The sequence below is a fragment of the Achroia grisella genome, unplaced genomic scaffold (assembly GCF_030625045.1).
Source record: "Achroia grisella isolate CSIRO2021 unplaced genomic scaffold, CSIRO_AGI_Agris_v1 utg126, whole genome shotgun sequence".
NCBI classification, from domain to species: domain Eukaryota; kingdom Metazoa; phylum Arthropoda; class Insecta; order Lepidoptera; family Pyralidae; genus Achroia; species Achroia grisella.
The window spans coordinates 577,223-597,138 of NW_026712609.1; the positions used below are offsets into that span (position 1 = coordinate 577,223).

Consider the following 19,916-nt stretch of genomic DNA (forward strand, 5'->3'; position numbering starts at 1 on the left):
TTCACTATAATGTTATACAATATAAATCTGAAGTAAATAAATACTATGAATGCATAATCGATTATTATCGGTCGCAGTAAAGATATAACGCTATAACGCAATAGTACGTAATAAAAACTTAATACAACGATTCTGGTGTAATTAAGTGTGGTGTATTTACCTTTTGCTTATTTATTATATAAAATAAAGTCTATTAAATTGTATTTGAGATTAAGTAACTGGTATTCAAATTCAGGTTGATCTGAATCCATGTCGAATAAAACTAGCTTTTCCATGTTGAAATATAGATACAAAAAAAAACAATCGCAGCTGACTATTTATGTTACCAAGGTAAAGAAAGCATATTTTTGTCTATTGTCCTTTGTGAGCAAAGGTGAAACATTTGTGGTCAAATAGAATTTTATTGAATAGATTGCTAAGAGGGATGCTCTACTGGCAATGACGCCAATGATTGTATATCACACGCATGTCTGTGCAATATTCATCCACTAGGATATCTAATGCTAAATGTCTTATCTATTGTATGGCTGGTTGTTAATAGATATTATTAGTATTTATAAAACAAATTCATTTAAAGAAATTTGCATTTAGAAGTTTTTATTTAAGCACCCATCACTGAGTAATTAAATCCCAGGTTATTAGGACAAGCGCTGGCATACTTTCATCAAGTAAACTATAGTTTTTGTCAAACAAATTGGCACGGATGACACAAGATTTGACTAATCGCTAGAGAGCCTACTTTTTACGCACTTTTTATGCTGTTTAAACTTCACAATTAATTTAACAATTTAAGTCTGATAATTTCATGCATGGATGGTTTTCTAAATTATGATGAGGGCACCATTAGGATTATCTAACTCGTGTCAAACAAAACAACAATTTGAATTGAATTGAATCTAGGTGTGCAGTGTACAGTGCAGCAGCGATTCGTTGAAGTTATATAAAATCCAAGCAAAACTGCCGTTCGCTTCCATTATTATGAACGGTTGAGAAGGCGCGCGCGCATTGCAGTGTTGGGCGGGAAACTTACAGACGTCCGTATATTGTTTATTGGTGTGCAGCGGCTTATTTAAAAGTTAATATCTAGTGAAATTCAATTAAATAGTACTCGTAAAGATGTGGCGGCATTTATTCTGTGTAAGTTTTTTTTTCATTCAAATTATTAAGTGGACTTCATACCAATTATTTTAATGTGTTAGTTTTCAATATTAATGTCCTTTAATTTGTGCATTTTTAATATCCGTAAAAAGAATTACTCATAAATTACAGTAAGAATTAGAAATATCGTAAGAATTATTATATTAATTAATTGTGAACGTGCCAGCCTGAAAATTTATAATAGGTTATGCTTTGTTATAATTAATTTTATTTGAAGGACTTTTTGAAATTTCTTCTGAAAGATCGGGTGCCTAGGTACTGTTTACCTCGGGATATTCCCTTCTTATCACTAATTTTTGTACTAGATTATGCATTTATGCTTATTTTTTACATTTACACGAACTTTTGAATCGGCTCGACCCTGACGTATATTATCATTTAACTTGTTACTTCTCTAATCTTTCCACACAGTTTTGATTGGATTAATGATTTGAGTTCGCCATTTGAGAACGTCTAAGTTACAAAGATTTTAGAATTATTTATTTAGATTGTAAAGATAACCCTAAACTTTACATGTAGTGTGCTTAATTAAGAACACAAGAAAAATATTATTAGTCGTATTCATAATTTTAACTAGTCGCAATTTTATGTGAGCTTTCACTGTTATTTTAACGGATGCTTCGTCATTATTTTTCAAAATGTTCAACGAACTTGAAAATCACAGGTAAATTCTAAGCCGAATTTCCCTTGTGATTTGTTTACCCGGTAGTCACTTATTAGTTTCACTTTCATTTCAATACCTCTTGTTTGACGGTAAGACGAGAACTCATTAAAACTATAATGCCCCGTTAAATGGGTATCGTAGTCCCATAACGACCTTATAGGTGTACCTAATTTATTGTCACCGATGTTTTGGATTTTAGAAAGTACGTGGGGTACTATCTACTATCAAGATTAAACATTATTTATTGCTAAAACTTTAAGCGGCGGATTTTGTTTTTCCGGCAGGTCTAAAGTTTGTCGCATTTTTATACAAATAAATAAAATTGAAGCGTGAATTTTAAATTAACCGCTTTTCACACAACGCATATGAAAGTGAATATGATAATTATATGATGCTATAGTATATTTTGTGATAGCCGTGGTGGTATATTTATAATGCTATAGTTATCGTTTTCCATTAGATGTCAGATAGTTTGCTATTCGACGAATCACGTAAAAAATAAAGTTGTAAAAATATATATATATATATACATAAATACGCAAAATCCACTACTAAATCAACGTAAAAATGAACACTTTCATTATTGAAGAATCTGGTAGGTAAATAATACACTCGTATTTCAATAATTTCATTCATCACAGCCATATCATTAAGCTGTCTTAAGGTAATGGATATGGATGTCCACAGGTTTGCATGGTTACCTCTTTACCCAATTACCAGCAGATCTAACCAGTTCTTGGCACTAATGGAAAATACTGTAGTATCGAGACTAATCACTCTATACATATAATTTGAATATGTTTACAATAATTTCTAAAACGTAGTTTAACCATGAAAAATTTTTTTTATTATATTCAAACATAGTAGACATTTTCTTACAAAAGATTAAATATACTTCATTAATATACAAGTTAAAAATATTATCTAGCTGAGTTATTAATTAACAAATCATAACATAAGTGATGGTGCGATAACAACGATGTCGTTGTTATTTCAAAAATATTAGATGAAATTTCATTAGTTATTTTTTAACATTGTTATTAAATTTTATGTCAATAAAATTAATGAAAAAGTATCAAGCATAAATATAATTTAATAGATACCTACTTATATTTACCCGTAACTTCGCCAGCTAGTCTGCAAAAGGCCTATATTTTCTCCACATAGGTACAACGCTAAAAAATATAAAATATTCATTTAAACGTAATATATTAAATTAATTTCATATTTATATAGTAATAGTGATATCATGAGTTTCATAATCTGAAACTAAAATTATTCACTATTGTCTTTATAATAGAGAATACCTACAGTAAATACATAATATCTACTAAGTAATATAATCATATTTTATGATAATGCTACTACTGAAACGAATTTACAAACATTTACAAAACGAATTTACGAACATTAATTAGATACGACTTTACAAACAGAAAACTATGACTGATGTTGAGATGGTGACCGTGACGGTAGCTTCGCGGTCACTACCACTATCTTGAGGCGTCACTAAGTAATTATTACATTTAGACTTCATTTCCAACTATATTAACCATATTAGAAAAAGAAAAAAGTATAAATTTACTATATAAGTATTCAAATTTAAAAATAAATTTAAAGTAAAAACATGTACATGTACATGTACACGCACATACTTAAAAACAATGTTATATTATTTATAGTAAAAACCTGTACACTCACATAGTTAAACATATTGTTTTTTTATTCACATAAAAACTTAATATTCTTGCAATTTATTATATCATATGTACAGTTATGTACAAATATCTTTTTTGTTTCCTGTATATACATATAGCTACAACTTAACAGGTGTCCTAGGTTTTCCTATTTCGAAACAGTGTATGTATAAAATAAACAATGTATAAATAAAATTATATGTTACTATTTGTCAATAAATATTATTATTACTAACTTCTTATCTAAAATAGTAATATTGGTTGATATCAATGCCTTTGAATGCGATCACAAAGGTATTGATTACATAGTCCCTGGCTATTCAAAGCACACTTTCTAATACCTAAGTAGTCCTAGAAAGTAAACAGACGGACCATTAGCTCTGACCACAAAATAAGTAAAACACACTTATTATAGGAATATTGACTGTGAGGAACTGGTTTTAATAAAATGTAGGTGGTCTCTTAGAATGTAGTATCTGCCAAAGTAAGATGAACTATTAAGTAGATAGTGTTTAATATAAATAAGCATGAGCACTGTAATCTTGGAATTTGATTAGCATTTTTCTTTTTCAATTTACCGTTACTACCCTTCTCTAGTTGGAGGCAGGTAAATGGTATTTACGAAAAGAATTCGTAATTTCTATAAATAGAACATAATACTTGGACATTTATTTTTAATATACTTTTAGAAACTATTATTTATTATATTATTCATTTAATTTAATTTCGTTATTACCTATTATATTTACCCTAAGAATCAGTTTTGCAAGGAGTTTCTGTCAAACAGAGTTAATGTAAATGCGGCTATAGCACTTTTAAAATCAAAGACTAAAATATATCCGTCGGGAGGACAATCTAAAACATTCCACAGATTTTCTTATAATAGATATTTAGCAAACGAAAATAACTGGAAATAGAATTGTAGGTATCTCATATATAATCTTACTGTGTCCGCGGTTTCATTCGCTCGAAATTTATAGCTTATATGCTATTCTGATGTATAAGCTATATTATTCCAAAGTTTCATTAAAATCCTTTCAGTAGCGCGAAAGAGTAACAACGACCCATCCGTCCACAATCAAAAACTTCCAAGTTTATAATAGATATTAGTAAGATTTAACATGTGTGCCGAAAAATACGTTTCTATTACTTTTAATGCAAATTATATTAATAACGCATGTTTAGTTATGATATGGTCAGTAAACTCGAATATAAACAAGGCCATACCGTTTTTCTATTAAACAAAAAAAGCATTATAAAAACTTTGTTGTTGTTCTATCAATGCCCATATAAATGCATCTGCTTAAGTTTTAATATTCAGATTTGCATATGTTATGATACAAATATAGGTACTAACGATATTTTCAATGAGTAAAAGAAAACCTAAAAAACATATTAGTATATATCCACGCAGACAAAGTCGCGAGTACAGCTTTTTAGAAATAAAAACAAAAAGCATATTATAAATGGACTGTAAAAACGTTTTTTTTTAATTTTGAACTGAATAATAAATCTAATTGTAATATAGACACTCTAACTACAATTGATAATACGGCATAATTATATTGAGATATATAGGTACACTACATATGTAAGCATCTATTGCAAAATTATAATTGTATAACATATCACTTCCTTATTATAATAGGATGATGATTCCTTATAACTATGTAACTTACATTAAAATATTGAATACAATGATAGGTACATCAAAGTACGTTACGTTGCAAGAATTAAGTTTATATATAGGTGTACCTACCTACATATATAAAGCAAGGACAAAATGGGCAATCGTTTTTTAATTGAGAGACAAAGACTGCATAATTAATTACAGGTACACATGTAAGGATACAGCATACTATTATTCTTTGTTTATAATATGATCCATATTATAAACAAAGAATAATAGTATGATGATATAGGTACTATCAATTGAACTAATTAATTATACGGAATCTTCACCATGCAAGTCAAACACAAGTCACATTGGCTGGGTTTCTATAGTATGGTGGTATGATATTTCTGGGTATATTCTATTAATAGCACAACCACGAAAGTTGGTGAGTATAATAATAATCACAAACAATTCACAAAGCGCCATCTAGTCTCAAGCTAAGCCGATCCTGTGTTATGGGCACTAGACAACTGAGAAATATTTCGATTTTTTTTTGTGTAATTCATAACATAAATAAAAAACATGCAGATCAATACAAACAATAGTAGTTGTGAATACAAATCTTTGTATCATGTGAGTAAAAGAACCCGTGATAATCGGAAGTAGAGCTGTGTGCGCTAGATTACCGTGACGAAGAGATGGATGTTTGTTGTTTTGTTGAAAACGAATTCGAATTAAATTTGGTACGGACTGACCATCTTCTTGAATCACACAAGACACTTTGTACCCTAATCACGTGGGCAGCGCCTTGGAAGCTCGTAAAAATATAAATCCACAATAATTTGTCGCGATTTTGGTTTTGGTTAATACTTTTATATTAGAAATACTTAACAGAATTAATATTAACTATAAATAAATTAATATAAGTAGGTATATAGGTACTCTACTCTATCTATTTTATATATCGGCTGGACAATTTAAGTATTGGTAAGTATTTCGTGACCAATGTTACGTTGATATGGCGAAAGTGAAATTATTTTACAGTAATTCGGATTCAAGTCTCGATTTAATTCTTGATATCATAGGTCAAGTCAGCTTTTACGACAATATCGAAATTGTACGTGCTTAAAGATTAATTTAATAGTTCTTATATTATTATCTACCTACTCAATACCAATTATTTATAAGTGATAGATAGATATATAAATTGTTTATTTGATTGTTGCAAATCACACTCAATTACTCTTGGTATATGTAATATGTGCCCCTACTAAGTGTGGAATGTTGTATTTTTGTGAACAAGTTTGTGTCATTAGGTATTTGTGATTCACAGCAATACAAAAAGGTCGTAAAGATCAGTGTAAAAGATTGTTCAGGAACATAACACTTTAAACTATTAGAGGGTAAGTGAAGATGATTAATAAACAAAAAGATCAATAAGTGTTAATTTTATTGAAAAATATAATAGAAACTTTGAATATAAATGGTAGTTTACATATAGTTAGGTACGTTACGTTCGGTAGTTATGACTTCAAATACTGCGTATCAAGAAGCCTGGTAATTCACATTTGCATATCAAGTGTGTTTCATTGACTCCACTTTTTTATACAAGCTACATGCTTCTGGCTTTTAATACATAATAACATTATCCACATATATGGATTAGAGCTACATACTTTTAATAGGTATGTGCTCTATTACAACTACAATATTTTTAACAGGTTTATTTTCTTTAATTGATAATGAATTTAAATTGCTTATATATAATTAAGATCATAGATAATAGTAGGTATATTGAAATTCGCACATGCTTATTTTGTAAAACATTAACTTCATTCGAAAGTAACAACTACCGTTATTTAGAAATATTTTTGAATGATGTTTAAAAATGCTTGTAGCAACTTCCTTATTTACATTTTTCAGTATAAAAACTTTGAAGAAATAATAAATTAGGATGAGTAGGCAAGTCTCCAAATCTGTACTCAACTTAGTACTATTATTTTTACATTTCCATCAAATAACATCAATAGCCTTTTTCAAAAAAGGGATGAATAAAGTAACTGTGTATCAATGTATATACGAGTAGATTATACTGTGTGATCTTAAAACAAAACCTATCTGTGTATATAAATTTTTATTCAAAAACATGTTGTCCTAAGTCTGATAAGTTATAAGCATCATAATATTAGTAGGTAAATAAGTAAATCGATTAATATTAGGAATTAATATAATTATGTAGATAGGTCAAAATAAGTTTGTTACTTAAGTATAAAAATATATAGTATGATGCACGTACTTTAGTTTACAGTTTAGAGACACTAAATTGCAAAATCCTCTTATAAAAAGTAAAATGCTTCCGTGCACGGTCCATTTCTCTCCGTTGATCGTGATTACGATTTTTATATTTTATTTTAATACCGGTTTTAAGTGCAACTCTATAAGTAGATGTTGTGATATTGTATAACATTTGTATTTGTATATTGCAATCATTCCTATACTTATGTCACACTTGATCTAGACTTCGTGTGGATTTCCTTGTAGTATTTTCTATGTATGGAAAGGTATTCGAAATTACGTCGTTTTCTTGGTTAGATAGAATATATAATAACTAGCGAGCCGTACCGATTTCTGACAGTTGCATTACTAGTCTGTTCAATTTCTCGGATCGTTGTATACTATAACACGCATGTATTACAGATATAAACCTTCCTCTTGAATCACTTCATCTATTGCTGAAAACTCCATTAAAATCCGTTGCGCAATTTAAAAGATATAAGGAACAGACAGCGGCGGGGACTTTGTTTGATACTATTGTATCAACATTAGATATTTATCACAGTTACGAGTACAACTGCCACTATCACGATAATGTGCAAATTCGTTGAATTGCTTTTAATCCCTACTTACGTTTTGGATTGGATTTCTCATATTAATGCAATATATAAACTTGTCTTAAGCATATGTGAAGGCATACTTTGCCCTCAGGACTGTCACGCTGACGCAGTATCTTTTAGTGATGACATTCTTAAATTTTGATCAGTAGATATATAAGCGGATCGCCCTCGCAAAAATCTTTTTCTAATAAAAGATTATTGCAATCGGTTGATATGTAATAAATTTAAGATATTTAAATTGGAGGTCCTAAAATACACAAACACTATGCTCCTTTTGCTCGTTAATATGTAGATGACAATATATGACACTCACCAAAAAATAACGAGTAGAATAAAAAAACAGCTCTTTCATTAAAATATTTCAAGTCATTTAGGCTAAACGTTTGAGGCAGTTCCGGACATACAAACGAAAACATTGCTCTCCTTTTTTGGCACTCGAGTTTTTATTAGCATTCGTAAGCATCGAGTTACTTATACTTAATAGATTGGAATAGATAGGTATATATAGTTCTAATTTATTTTCTTTTTACACGGACATAGGCAAGTTGCTTGTCGAAGCAAAAACAAATTAATGACGTAATCTATATTTCATCACGTAGATACTTAGGTACAGGTACAATAAATAATTTGCTATGCTTTATTAACCAGTTCATATGTTACAAAATAATTATTTGACTCTATGTTTACACTAGGTATAGGTTACATACACATAATATCGATTAGTTTCCAGTATAAGACTCTACAAAAAATTGTTTTACATTTGTATACATATAGGACATAGATATCTATAAATTATAAATGGATACAGATTAATGTAGACGCAAAGTACTCAGAATACATATGTGTACTTCTAAAACTGCAACTAAGTATTCTAATTTTTCTGTTCTGTGATTCTAATTATGTAACATTTATTATGAATATAGATATGAATAGTGTACCGAGTAGTGTCAAGAGAAATAAACTACCTAATGATTATAAAATAACTGACCACCAATATGATTAAAATGATTATAAAAAAATGTTTTATATACAACTTCTGTTTTACTGGATTTTAATCATTTATATCCTATCGTATCTGTTAGTGCACAGTTTTAATGGTTAGTAGGTGTCAGTTTAAAACGCTATGTATTCTGGAATGCATGCGTGCAGGTGTACGGTAGGTCAATCCACTAAAAATAAAAATAAATAAAAAATATATGAACAATGTCATCTCAGGAGTATCTTTAGGTATGTAAGTACGTAGTAGGTAGGTTCATTTATTTATAAACTAGCTGCTGCCTGCGAGTTCGTCTATTGTTTACTCGATTAGTTGAGAAAGGTAACAAACAGACAGACATTTTAGTAATACTAATATATACTCGTAATTTCATAAAACTAGTGAATGAATGAATTGTCCATATAGATTATACCTTTCAACACTGTTATTCATTCAAATATAAACTTGACATTAAAGTTATAATTTTCTATCAATCAACCAATCTATATATTTATCTAACTACCCATAGTAGTCAAGTGGGTAAGAGAATTTCAAGTCCAAACAAATACAAAACATGATACCTATGCAAGTATTTAATAGCCGACGCGGTTGCTCTAATACTGCATTCTATTTCTTTTTGTCACACATTTTTCTATAATTGTGACACAGTTTTTGGGTAATAATAGATTACGTGATTTTGTCCGATAAAAAATTAAATTGTGATGGATGTTTGTCGTTACCTACTGGTTTATTTTAGGCGTTGGGTAATTCAACTTATTAAACTTTTTATTGTAGACATCGATCAGAAGTTAATCATGTGTATCGTTTAAAATAACAACGAATAATAGTTGTTTTATTGTTCCAGATTGTGTCTGTAATAATTTATGGTGATGCAATAAAAGTACCTGTTGATTATAATTATGAGAATGCTACAGAATTATCAATAGTGAACACCAACGCAACACCTGAGAGTCCTGTTTACGCCTCTTCAGGTGAAGACAATTTGGACAGTTATCTTATACCTCCAGATCCACATAAGCCGGGGGAAGTACTGACAGATATAGTAACACCAGCGACGTATCTTCTACCTCCATCGGCAGAGAAAGCAACAGATTATTATTATACTCCTACAGAACCTGGAGAACAAAGTGATTGGTACCCAATACACGTACAACCACAGAGCATATCTAGCAAATTGTTGTCTCAGAGGCCAGAACGTGGTATGATTCCAATTTTTCTGGCTGACAGTAGCGAGTCTAAAAATTTTCCTGTAAAACAGAAACTAAGAACAGCGAAAGCTCTCATTCTAGAACATTCAGCCGTACCAGTACCATCAGATCGATTAGAACCTCCATTAATAAATGCTCCTAATGAATATACGATATCAACTCCTTCGGATATTTTGCAGTTGCCTGTGGAACAAATAAATCAGCAGTTCGTCCCAGACTACTCACGAATCAAAGACACGAAACAGGTAAACCCCATTATTGTGAACAATGAAAATATTATTTTGAGGATTAAACATGAAAATCCGACATTAGTTTCGCATCTAGTTCCACCGAAGCCAGCAATTGCGAAATATAAAAACCCAACTAAACTATACCCAAAGAAGTTTCCTGGGACTTTCAAACCGGTTCCAATTCCAATAATACAATTCTCCGAAGACAGTTTGGTAGAAGTACCTAGAGCTAAGCCAGCACAGCCTTTTCGACCAGCGACAATAGCAAATGAAGAAGGAATATACGATTATGGAAATCCTGAGGAGAAAAAGAGATTCTTGTACGAACAAGCGGAGTTGAAGAGACAATTGAAAAATGAAGAAGTTACTAATGATAATGTACGTATATATTACATTAACTTTTAATGGCAAGATTTGACATTTGTAGGTACATTAGAACTTACAAAATAGTTTTTTTTTAAAAAACCCTAATTTATAGTTATCTAAAACAAATAAGTACCTACAACCACACATACAAATTGTATTGGAATTAATGGAACATTCATTGTACAATACTAGTAGTAAAATTTATACACTTATTTTGCAATACAAGCCAGTTTGTACTAAAGTGAATAACTATGTGGTCTGCCATTTTATATCATCACACAAGTGAACCATCCAAGTAATTTGTCACGATATGTCATAATAAGTACTATAACTGCATTTCATTGCAGAAATGCAGGAAAAACTTTTAACTTGATCATTTGCATCGTTTCAGGAACATCAGCCGGTTGTGGCGGACACATATGGTGAAACAGGACCTGCAGAGCCAGAAACTTCTGAAACTCACCACAGATATCCAGAACGTATGTGACACAAAAATGCTATATTATGACAGTTTTTGCTATTTGGTTATGTATAATTTAGTTACCTAATAATTTTTTACGTTTACTATCGATATTTTACCTTATTTGAGATTCTTAGTTTTGACTGTACATTTTAAACGTATCTAATCACAATATATACAATGTTAAATACATCTACTTACATTTTTAAGAATTTTTAGATCAGAACGGTAGTAGTTTCGTTCTATTGTTTTCGTTTCGTAGTTTCGTTCTATTGTAGATAGGTAGGTACCGCTAGTTACTTCATCAACAATCATTACAATTGTGCATAAAACGTTGCCTACATTAATGTACCAACTTAAGATGTTCCTACATAATATATGTCAACATTATGCATTGTTTCAATATTGTGGTTAAGGAAAAATGTAATTAAATAAATAAAATGAAAATAATAACGACAACACAGTAAGAAATAAAAAACACATCGGAAAAATAACAATGCAAAACAACATGTTATTAAGCTAAATAATTAAATATATAGGTACATAATAATACACAATATATGTCAATATCTACCCATATACATATCATAAAAATGACAGTCTTTTAAGCAAGCACTACCATGGAAACTAATGATGCATATATAACCCATTATCAAAAGAAATAACCAACTTATCATTTGTGAAATTTAAAAGAACCTTAGTAATTTTTTGATAATAATCATTTTATCATATTAATGAAACCTACTAGTGGTCGCCCACTGGTCGAATTTCGAACAAAGTGAACTTAATTATAAGTTTGAACATTATTAAGGTTGTTTTTGCTTCACGTATTAATATATTAATTAATATATCTATTTTAGTTTTAAATTTATTTTAATGTTTACCGTTACAATGTAATATTGTTACATAAAACACGTTCCGGTTAGATCGTCATCTAACCGGAACATGTTTTAGGTGGTAAAAAATAAATCGTAAAACATAAACAGAAACCACAGATAACATAATATAAAATATTATTCGTAAATAGAGTTTATTGATCGGTTTCAATTTAGGTACCAAATATAATGACGAAAAATGTATGAGTTTATTTATAATAAAAAATATAGCTCGATATAATTTGGATACACCGCTATTTATTGGCGTTGTATGCTAAAAATATTTTCGGGCTATTTATTGGCTTTGTATGCTAAAAATATTTTAATTGCCAAATTCTCTATACAAACTCCAATAAATATAATTTCTAGGGAACATATATCCTGCACCACTGAGGCAGGCGCCACCGCCGGTACCCCAGAATGACCCCAACGCGCCTCCGGCTTCTGACGATCGAACAGAATTCCGCATGCACGGCATGAAGGGACCGCATAGCTACCAGTTTGGATATGACACGGGGAAAGGGTGCGTTCTTGAAATTGTTTGAATGAAATGATGTTTGTTTAAGGCCTGTACAGATATTATGGATATAGAGCTACAAATGATTATAGGTAGATACACATTTCCACTTAAAATAAAAAAGATGGTATGAGATAACTGTAGCGTATACTACATGAACAGCACCACGGACGTAACGTCATACCCGTGATACCAACTCATGCGTTGTCATTTCAGATGACTAAGATGTCATACCATTATCTTGTAATTTCACTGCCCAATCTGCATGTTATTCTCGAAACACAGTTAACGAAGCAAGTTACTTGGTGGCTGAAATTGGCGGCCTAAGGTAGAGAACGCAGACGATTTAAGAGTTAACTGCAATGCAAATATAATCCGATTTATAAAAGAAAACAATGAAATTAATTAATTTACATTATATTTTTACAACTACACTCGAATATAAAAGTAAAAACTATAAAAACCTTTGGAAGTTATGACAAAATATTCAAACATTGTGTTCTTATAAACTTACTTTTTTTATCGATTACAGAAAGAATCGTCAATTCCGATACGAGGAACGAGACAATGATGGAATCGTGAAGGGCCACTACGGATATATGGATAAACGCGGAAAACTTCGTGTAGTCAATTACAGGGCTCACCCGGAACACGGTTTCCAGGCTGACGCACCCGTAGAAAAGGAGTGATGGAGTTAATAATACGCGTGTTCAATCTATGACAAAATGGACTTCAATTGTATTGTTAAGGATAATTAAAAAAAACCTACTGGTGATATCTTGATCTTAAGAAAGAATAATTAAAATCGGTTCGAGTACAAAAAGATCAGAGGTAATACAGAAAAATACAGCCGAGTTAAGAATCTCTTCCTTTTGTTGAGGTCTGTTGAAAATGCAGTTAAGTGAATACTTTTTATGGACATTGCATTGCTTTTATTGTATATAAATATCGTGCTCCGATGAAACAACTGTACATAAGTATTAATAGCATTTTTTGTAAATATATTGCTTGCAAAAACAGTAACACGTTTTTAACAAAAATAATCAGTATTGTATGCTGTAAATTAATTTACGAGACAATGATGAAAATTAATGTGAATGTGTAGAAGTTTAGTATAAGTTTGCGTTTTAAGTGATTTTTACATACAGTTGACAGCAGCGGCTATATATATAATGTATCAATATATAGTTTAAGTACCTATATATTGAAAAGAATATAATATAATTGGATAAGAATTACGACTTGGGTAATTCGTAATTCATAGAAATAGAAATAAAAATATAGAATAATAGGAGAAAATTTGCACCAAAATGTGGTTACGTAAAGTAATTAAATACAGTTAAAATTAAGTGTCATACTAAGTTCAATAAGTGTAATTTATAACTTGTATACAAAGAAAAATAAATTTATTAATAAAATACACAAACGATTTTTTAATGCAACACGCATATTTATTACCCGTATAAAATAAAAACGTATTAACAATTTTTTGGAATAATTATAATATTGGATACAATATTTGTCTTCTTAATTAATAAAAATAATAAATTTAGAAATTAAAAAAAAAATCAACATGAAATTTGGTTTTTTGGGCATATGCTTGACTGTCACCATCGTGCCATTAAAAAAAGAAAGATTATACCATATACCATGGAGACACACAGTCCCGCCACATTACATGTGTCACATCAATAATTATTAGAAACAAACAGTCAACCCATACGTGATTCTTTTATGTAATTGGTAAATTATAATTTTAGGTTTACTTTTACGAATATTCATTTTTAAAATATAATAGACGACTTCGTTTGTTACTTAGGGCACACTAGATGGCGTTGTACAAAATGTAGAACGCGTTACCAAGTTGATTTTGCTTTTAACGGTCTTCCACAGAATGCTAAAGTAAATAAAAGTTTCGTTACTCTTCATTTAAAATCAAACCTTATTAGAACCGTGAGGTTTTTATTTACCGATGTGAGACTTAGGTACTGACGCAGACGACATTGCACAGAGTTTACCGTAACGCTATGCATCATATTGTCTATGGATTTGGTTAAAACTTGCCTGTGCATTGTTGACTGACCTATTCAAAATATAAGTTTTATATTTTACTGTACATTATAATATTAAAATAACAGTATAGAAGTCGTCGTAAGTACCTACGTCAATAGATTGATAAATTAATGATGAAACAATATCATGCTTCTAGTCTAATACAAAACGCAGCATAGGCATTATAATATTTGCGATCTCTAATATTATATGAACATAACAATCAGCTGAATATCTTATTTGCTATTCAGCTAATTTAGCATTAATCTTTATCAAAGTACAATAATAACAGATGTCCTTTCAGTCTTCATATAATGGCGTTTCGTCTAACACGTAATTTGAATTTTGAATATTTGATATGCATAATGACTATAACTTACAGCAAAGAAACGTTTCATCAGTACATTTTCTTAATACCTTATGTATTTTTTTTCGTAAATTCCTACCCATGTTCTCTACAAGGAATGTATGTGCAATGTCATTAATTCCATAGAAATATGCGTACTGTTGTTAGTCATTCTGATATTTTTTATTTAAATTACGCTTTCGTAGTCCTATATATATGACCTCTGTTAATAATGAATAACACAAAAAATACAAATTTAAGTGATTTCGGGATCACTTAAATTTATTAAAGACGAAACTAATATTTTGACCTTAATGTAATATGTATGTATCCCATTATTTATACATTTATAAAAATGGTGTATATAAATTTTCAAACATTATAAAATATAAAAAAATAGTAACGAATTTCTATATAATAAGGCACATTCCTTATAAAACTAAAGTTATATCCCTTTGTCCTTTTAAGAATTAGTTTACTACTTTATGACAATAGATAAAATATTATATAATTTGGCCATGATATATACATTATAGATTATTTACCATTTCCATATTTCATTAAGAAAATAGTTTTCGATATTATCGACCAGACTAGAGGCGCCAATACGAAATAATTTTGGAGTGAGCCATTCTGCACCCAATTCATTGTATACCAAGACGAGCCAATTGATAGCATCCTCGGCCGTTTTTATTCCACCGGCTGCCTTAAGTCCCACCTGTACAAAATATCATAAACTGTCAAATATTACAAAAATACTGTAGTTTCATTGATGGATTACACATAAAGACTGCCCGATAAACATAATAGTTTTCTAATATCGGGAATTTAATATAATTTAATGTGATATAACAAATTTATATATTACGAAAATAATTATACTGATATGCTGACTTATACTGATTATCAATCCTTTATATCTTGGTATTACATTACATACCTCGTCACAGCTGGTCACGTACAAATGTGATGTCCTAAGTGAAGGGGTCAGAGATTTCATTACGTCTTTACACGAAGTTTCGGACTTTTAAGACAATATACCCATTCCAGTAGGTTAAATACCTACCTATATTTGCTGAATACTCTAACGCTGTTGGCCTTTACTAGCTTCACCGGACGATAGGGAGCGAGCGCAGATGCCACTACAAACACGCAGAAAGACTTATGGAGCGGCTAAAGGCCAACTTTTGCCTGACGAATACGACTTTAGTCTGAGGGCACTGGTAGGGGGTCCGAACCTTGGTTCGGAGCGTCGTCCGTCCGGCTTCATTTCGATGCCCGATTGAATTGGATGGGTATCGATCGGAGGGGACTATTATATACCTTAATACGAGTTTGTTGGTAAAAGTGACGAATAGCGCGACACATTATGAGCCCAACTGGAAGAGTGGCGTTCACTGTCTCTTTTCCTGTAGACGTCTTTATAAAATCAGCTCCAGCATACATTGCCACCATAGAAGCTTTGTATACCTGTGTAACAATTGAATAATGAAACACCGTATTTAAATAACAGTAATTAACTAGCTTAGGTATTATAGCATGTATACTATATCATCACAGGGAGGATGAGGGTTGTTAATATACGATGACTTAAAAGGGCCTTCTTATTAACACTGGAGAAACATTTCCCGTAAGAATCGGATGGCTCAAGCTGACAATGTCTTTTAAGAATCCTTTGAAAATGTGCCAATCGAATGGCGTGGTCGGCAGGAATTGTCTGGCCAGTACCTAATAATTTGAGTCACATCATACAGTTGGATGAACATAAACACATTTGTATTGTCATGTGTTATTTAAGTAATATGTATGTATTTAATAAGCAAAAATTTAAGTATTTTTATCAGTTATTCAGCACCCATATCAAAGGTCTTTTGGTTTTGTGACTGACACACAGATGTGTGAATTGTTCTGGGTGTCTATAATTATAATTATATTATCTGACATTAAAAAAGTAAAAAAATCAATAATCATATATAAATATTGGAACTGAACATAAAATTACACTTACATTTTCATAACATCCAAGTTCGCCAACTCCAAGAATGACTTTCATATGTGCATTTCCACATGCCGTTTTCATGAGCTGCAGTTCATCAAACAATGTTTCCCATTCTCCCGTAAGTATTAAACTGCGATCAACTACTATATCTATTTCTGTGGCTCCATTGGAAATAGCAGCTTTTATTTCATCTAGTCTTGAATCTATTGGGTAGAGGCCAGATGGGAATCCTGTTGCAACTGCAAATGGTAATTAATATTATCCCACGGTAGTCAATAGAAAGTCTTCTTCATGGTATCTACCTCTCAGCATGTCTTATAACCCATTTCAGTTGTAGGGTGTGATTAGGAAGTGAAATTTCAAGTTAACATGGCTCATAACATATTATGTCCTCCGAAATGGCAACATATATGTGTTATTATGGGTGGCACATGATAAACTGATGCCAGTAGTTTCTGATCATACATGTAAGCAATGCACAGTCTTACCACCAGGTCACTTACAGCTTGTTTGCCTTTCTAATTACAATAAAAAAACAATTGTCTTTGGAAAGTCCAAATTTTAAAAAGTAATGTATTTTCCGTTAAGATTTAAAGGTTTTTAACCTTTAAATCTTATAATAATCATGGTACAGTTTCATTTAAATTAATTTCATTTAGGACTTCTGTGTATCAACTTAGGATAGTAGCAATTATGCCACATAGTTCTGAATACCAGTTGAAGATAATTCAAGAACCACACTATAGTTAAAATTATTCTTGTCATGCTTTTTTGTTATATAAAAAAATTGTTTTAATTATTTTAATCAGATTTATTAATAAATAAACATGATGTTTAGAATGTGGCCAAGTATTTCAGGTAATTGTGTCATTCCTTAACTTATTAAAGATATGTATGTACCAGAAGCAATCAAGATCTCCTTTGAGAGACCCATATGGTGGATAGTTGAATAAGCATCTTTTATTCGACTGGGATATACACAAACTGCTGCTGTTCTTAAAATCTGGTCTTCAACTTCTAATTTTTTAAGTAATGCGTCAGGTAGTGGTTTTGCCGCCTGCAAAATAAATTGTTACAATGTATGTACAATCTCAATATATCAATATATAATCAATAAATAAGATATGAAATTTATATTTAACTTTCACCAATGACATTAAATTTTGAGCTGGTTCTTTTCAGATGGTAGGTACTTGCAGACATACCTTGAGGCATAGTCTTCTAACATTGGATTTAGTGTCATCTCCAGAGAGTGTGGTTAGATCTATAACGGTCACAGCTTTGAGTAACCATTCCATGTCGTATGCAACTGGGGTGTTCCTTATTATTTGTTTTACTTGCGAATCTACGCTGTTTTTATTAATGTAAACATTCCTTAATATAGATGGATCTACAAATAAAAAAAACTGTTAATAAATAACCAACTACTTCAGATTGATAAATAATATTTTTCAAATGAAATAGTTTTTTTTAAAACATACCGAACCGATCAGAAAGCTCCATGACGTTCAATGGTGTAATTGATATATTTCAGCAAAATTAACTATTAGGTACATACATGTACAAGTCACAATAAAAAGAATAAAATGTTCTGTATGAAAAAGTATAAACTGTAGAATAAATAATGAGAATACTAGATAAGAATAACTGAGTAAGATTAGATGACGATAACAAAAAAATAAAGAGATATCAAATATTAATTAATAAAATAATTAACATTATTTTTTTTGACATTATAGTTCTATTTTTAATTAGACGACTGACGTTTACTGTGTTGTCAGTATTTGATGAAATAAAAATAGTGTTGGGACAAAGTGAATAATTGAAAAAACTCCTGAATTAATGGAACTGTCTCGATTGTCTAGTCTAGTGAATAGTTAGTGTGCCGAACTGCCGATATCGGGTAAGGGGTTCGAATTTTAGCCGTGCTTTATGCATACCAACGAGTTTTCGACTACTATGTTCCTATAGTATCTACCTATACTCAATACCGAGTATTTTAAACATGGAGAAAAAAATTGCGACGAAACTTTTAAGACTGTCCTATTTACAATACATCATGTAAAATGTAAATATGTAAATAAACTATAGATGTATAAAATATAACAATATATAACATAATATGGTTAGGTAATAAAAATAAAAAACTTCGCTTATTACAAAATTTGTTTTTATTCATCATCAGATAAAAAAATCATTGTCGGTTTCAGTGACATTAATTATAAATCTCTCTGAAAAATTGTCAATAATTTATCTTAGAAACAGTGTTTCCACGTTTTTCCGGAGACTTAATTGTCCATTTTCTTTGTATTCTTTTAATTCATAGTAGAGTTCACACCAATTCCCAAAATATCAGCTGTTTTCGAAATACATTATTTTTTTTCAGGAGCCTCAATAGGTAATAGTGAAGCAGCTTTCTCCTCAAATACGTGTTTGTAGACGTTTTGTATCATAAGTTTTTCGGTAACGCTTAAAGCAATCCGTGGTCTCTTTTTTCTCGAAGACAAGCTTTGGCTTGACGTGTTTGTTTGAGAATCCATATTGTTTATACGAAACAATATAGCAAATATACAATATACCCAACAATTACCACAAACACAACATAAGGAAAAACTTAACAAAAACAATAACAAAACAGCGTGAGCGCAAAGAAAAACATTCGCGCTCTCAGACCAGAGGTTAGAAGCCGAATTACGAACAAAATGGACTTTTATACAATTTTATTGTAAAATAGGAATAATATTCTTTTGTAATTTGAAATGATTAACTATTCACACTCATTGTTCATTCGTCTGGCAGAGAACTGAACGCATCACTGTTACTTTAAATATGGCAACA

At 30.6% G+C, this 19,916-nt stretch overlaps 2 protein-coding genes across 2 annotated transcripts; one reads left to right on the top strand and one right to left on the bottom strand.

The window, feature by feature from the left end:
- Nucleotides 1-993: 993 nt before the first annotated feature.
- Nucleotides 994-14,071, top strand: LOC131855001 (uncharacterized). Its single transcript, XM_059206205.1, has 5 exons — nucleotides 994-1,137; nucleotides 9,870-10,841; nucleotides 11,221-11,308; nucleotides 12,534-12,687; nucleotides 13,214-14,071. Exons 1-5 carry the CDS (start codon nucleotides 1,117-1,119, stop codon nucleotides 13,368-13,370), a joined length of 1,392 nt encoding a protein of 463 aa, XP_059062188.1. The 5' UTR covers nucleotides 994-1,116; the 3' UTR covers nucleotides 13,371-14,071.
- A 58-nt stretch (nucleotides 14,072-14,129) lies between these two features.
- Nucleotides 14,130-19,402, bottom strand: LOC131854965 (deoxyribose-phosphate aldolase). The gene is made up of 6 exons (XM_059206154.1): nucleotides 18,560-19,402; nucleotides 18,284-18,468; nucleotides 17,979-18,135; nucleotides 17,088-17,317; nucleotides 16,403-16,549; nucleotides 14,130-15,797 (listed from the first exon to the last, which is right to left on the bottom strand). The coding sequence occupies exons 1-6, from the start codon at nucleotides 18,579-18,581 to the stop codon at nucleotides 15,621-15,623; spliced, it is 918 nt and encodes a 305-aa protein (XP_059062137.1). The 5' UTR covers nucleotides 18,582-19,402; the 3' UTR covers nucleotides 14,130-15,620.
- Nucleotides 19,403-19,916: the final 514 nt, after the last annotated feature.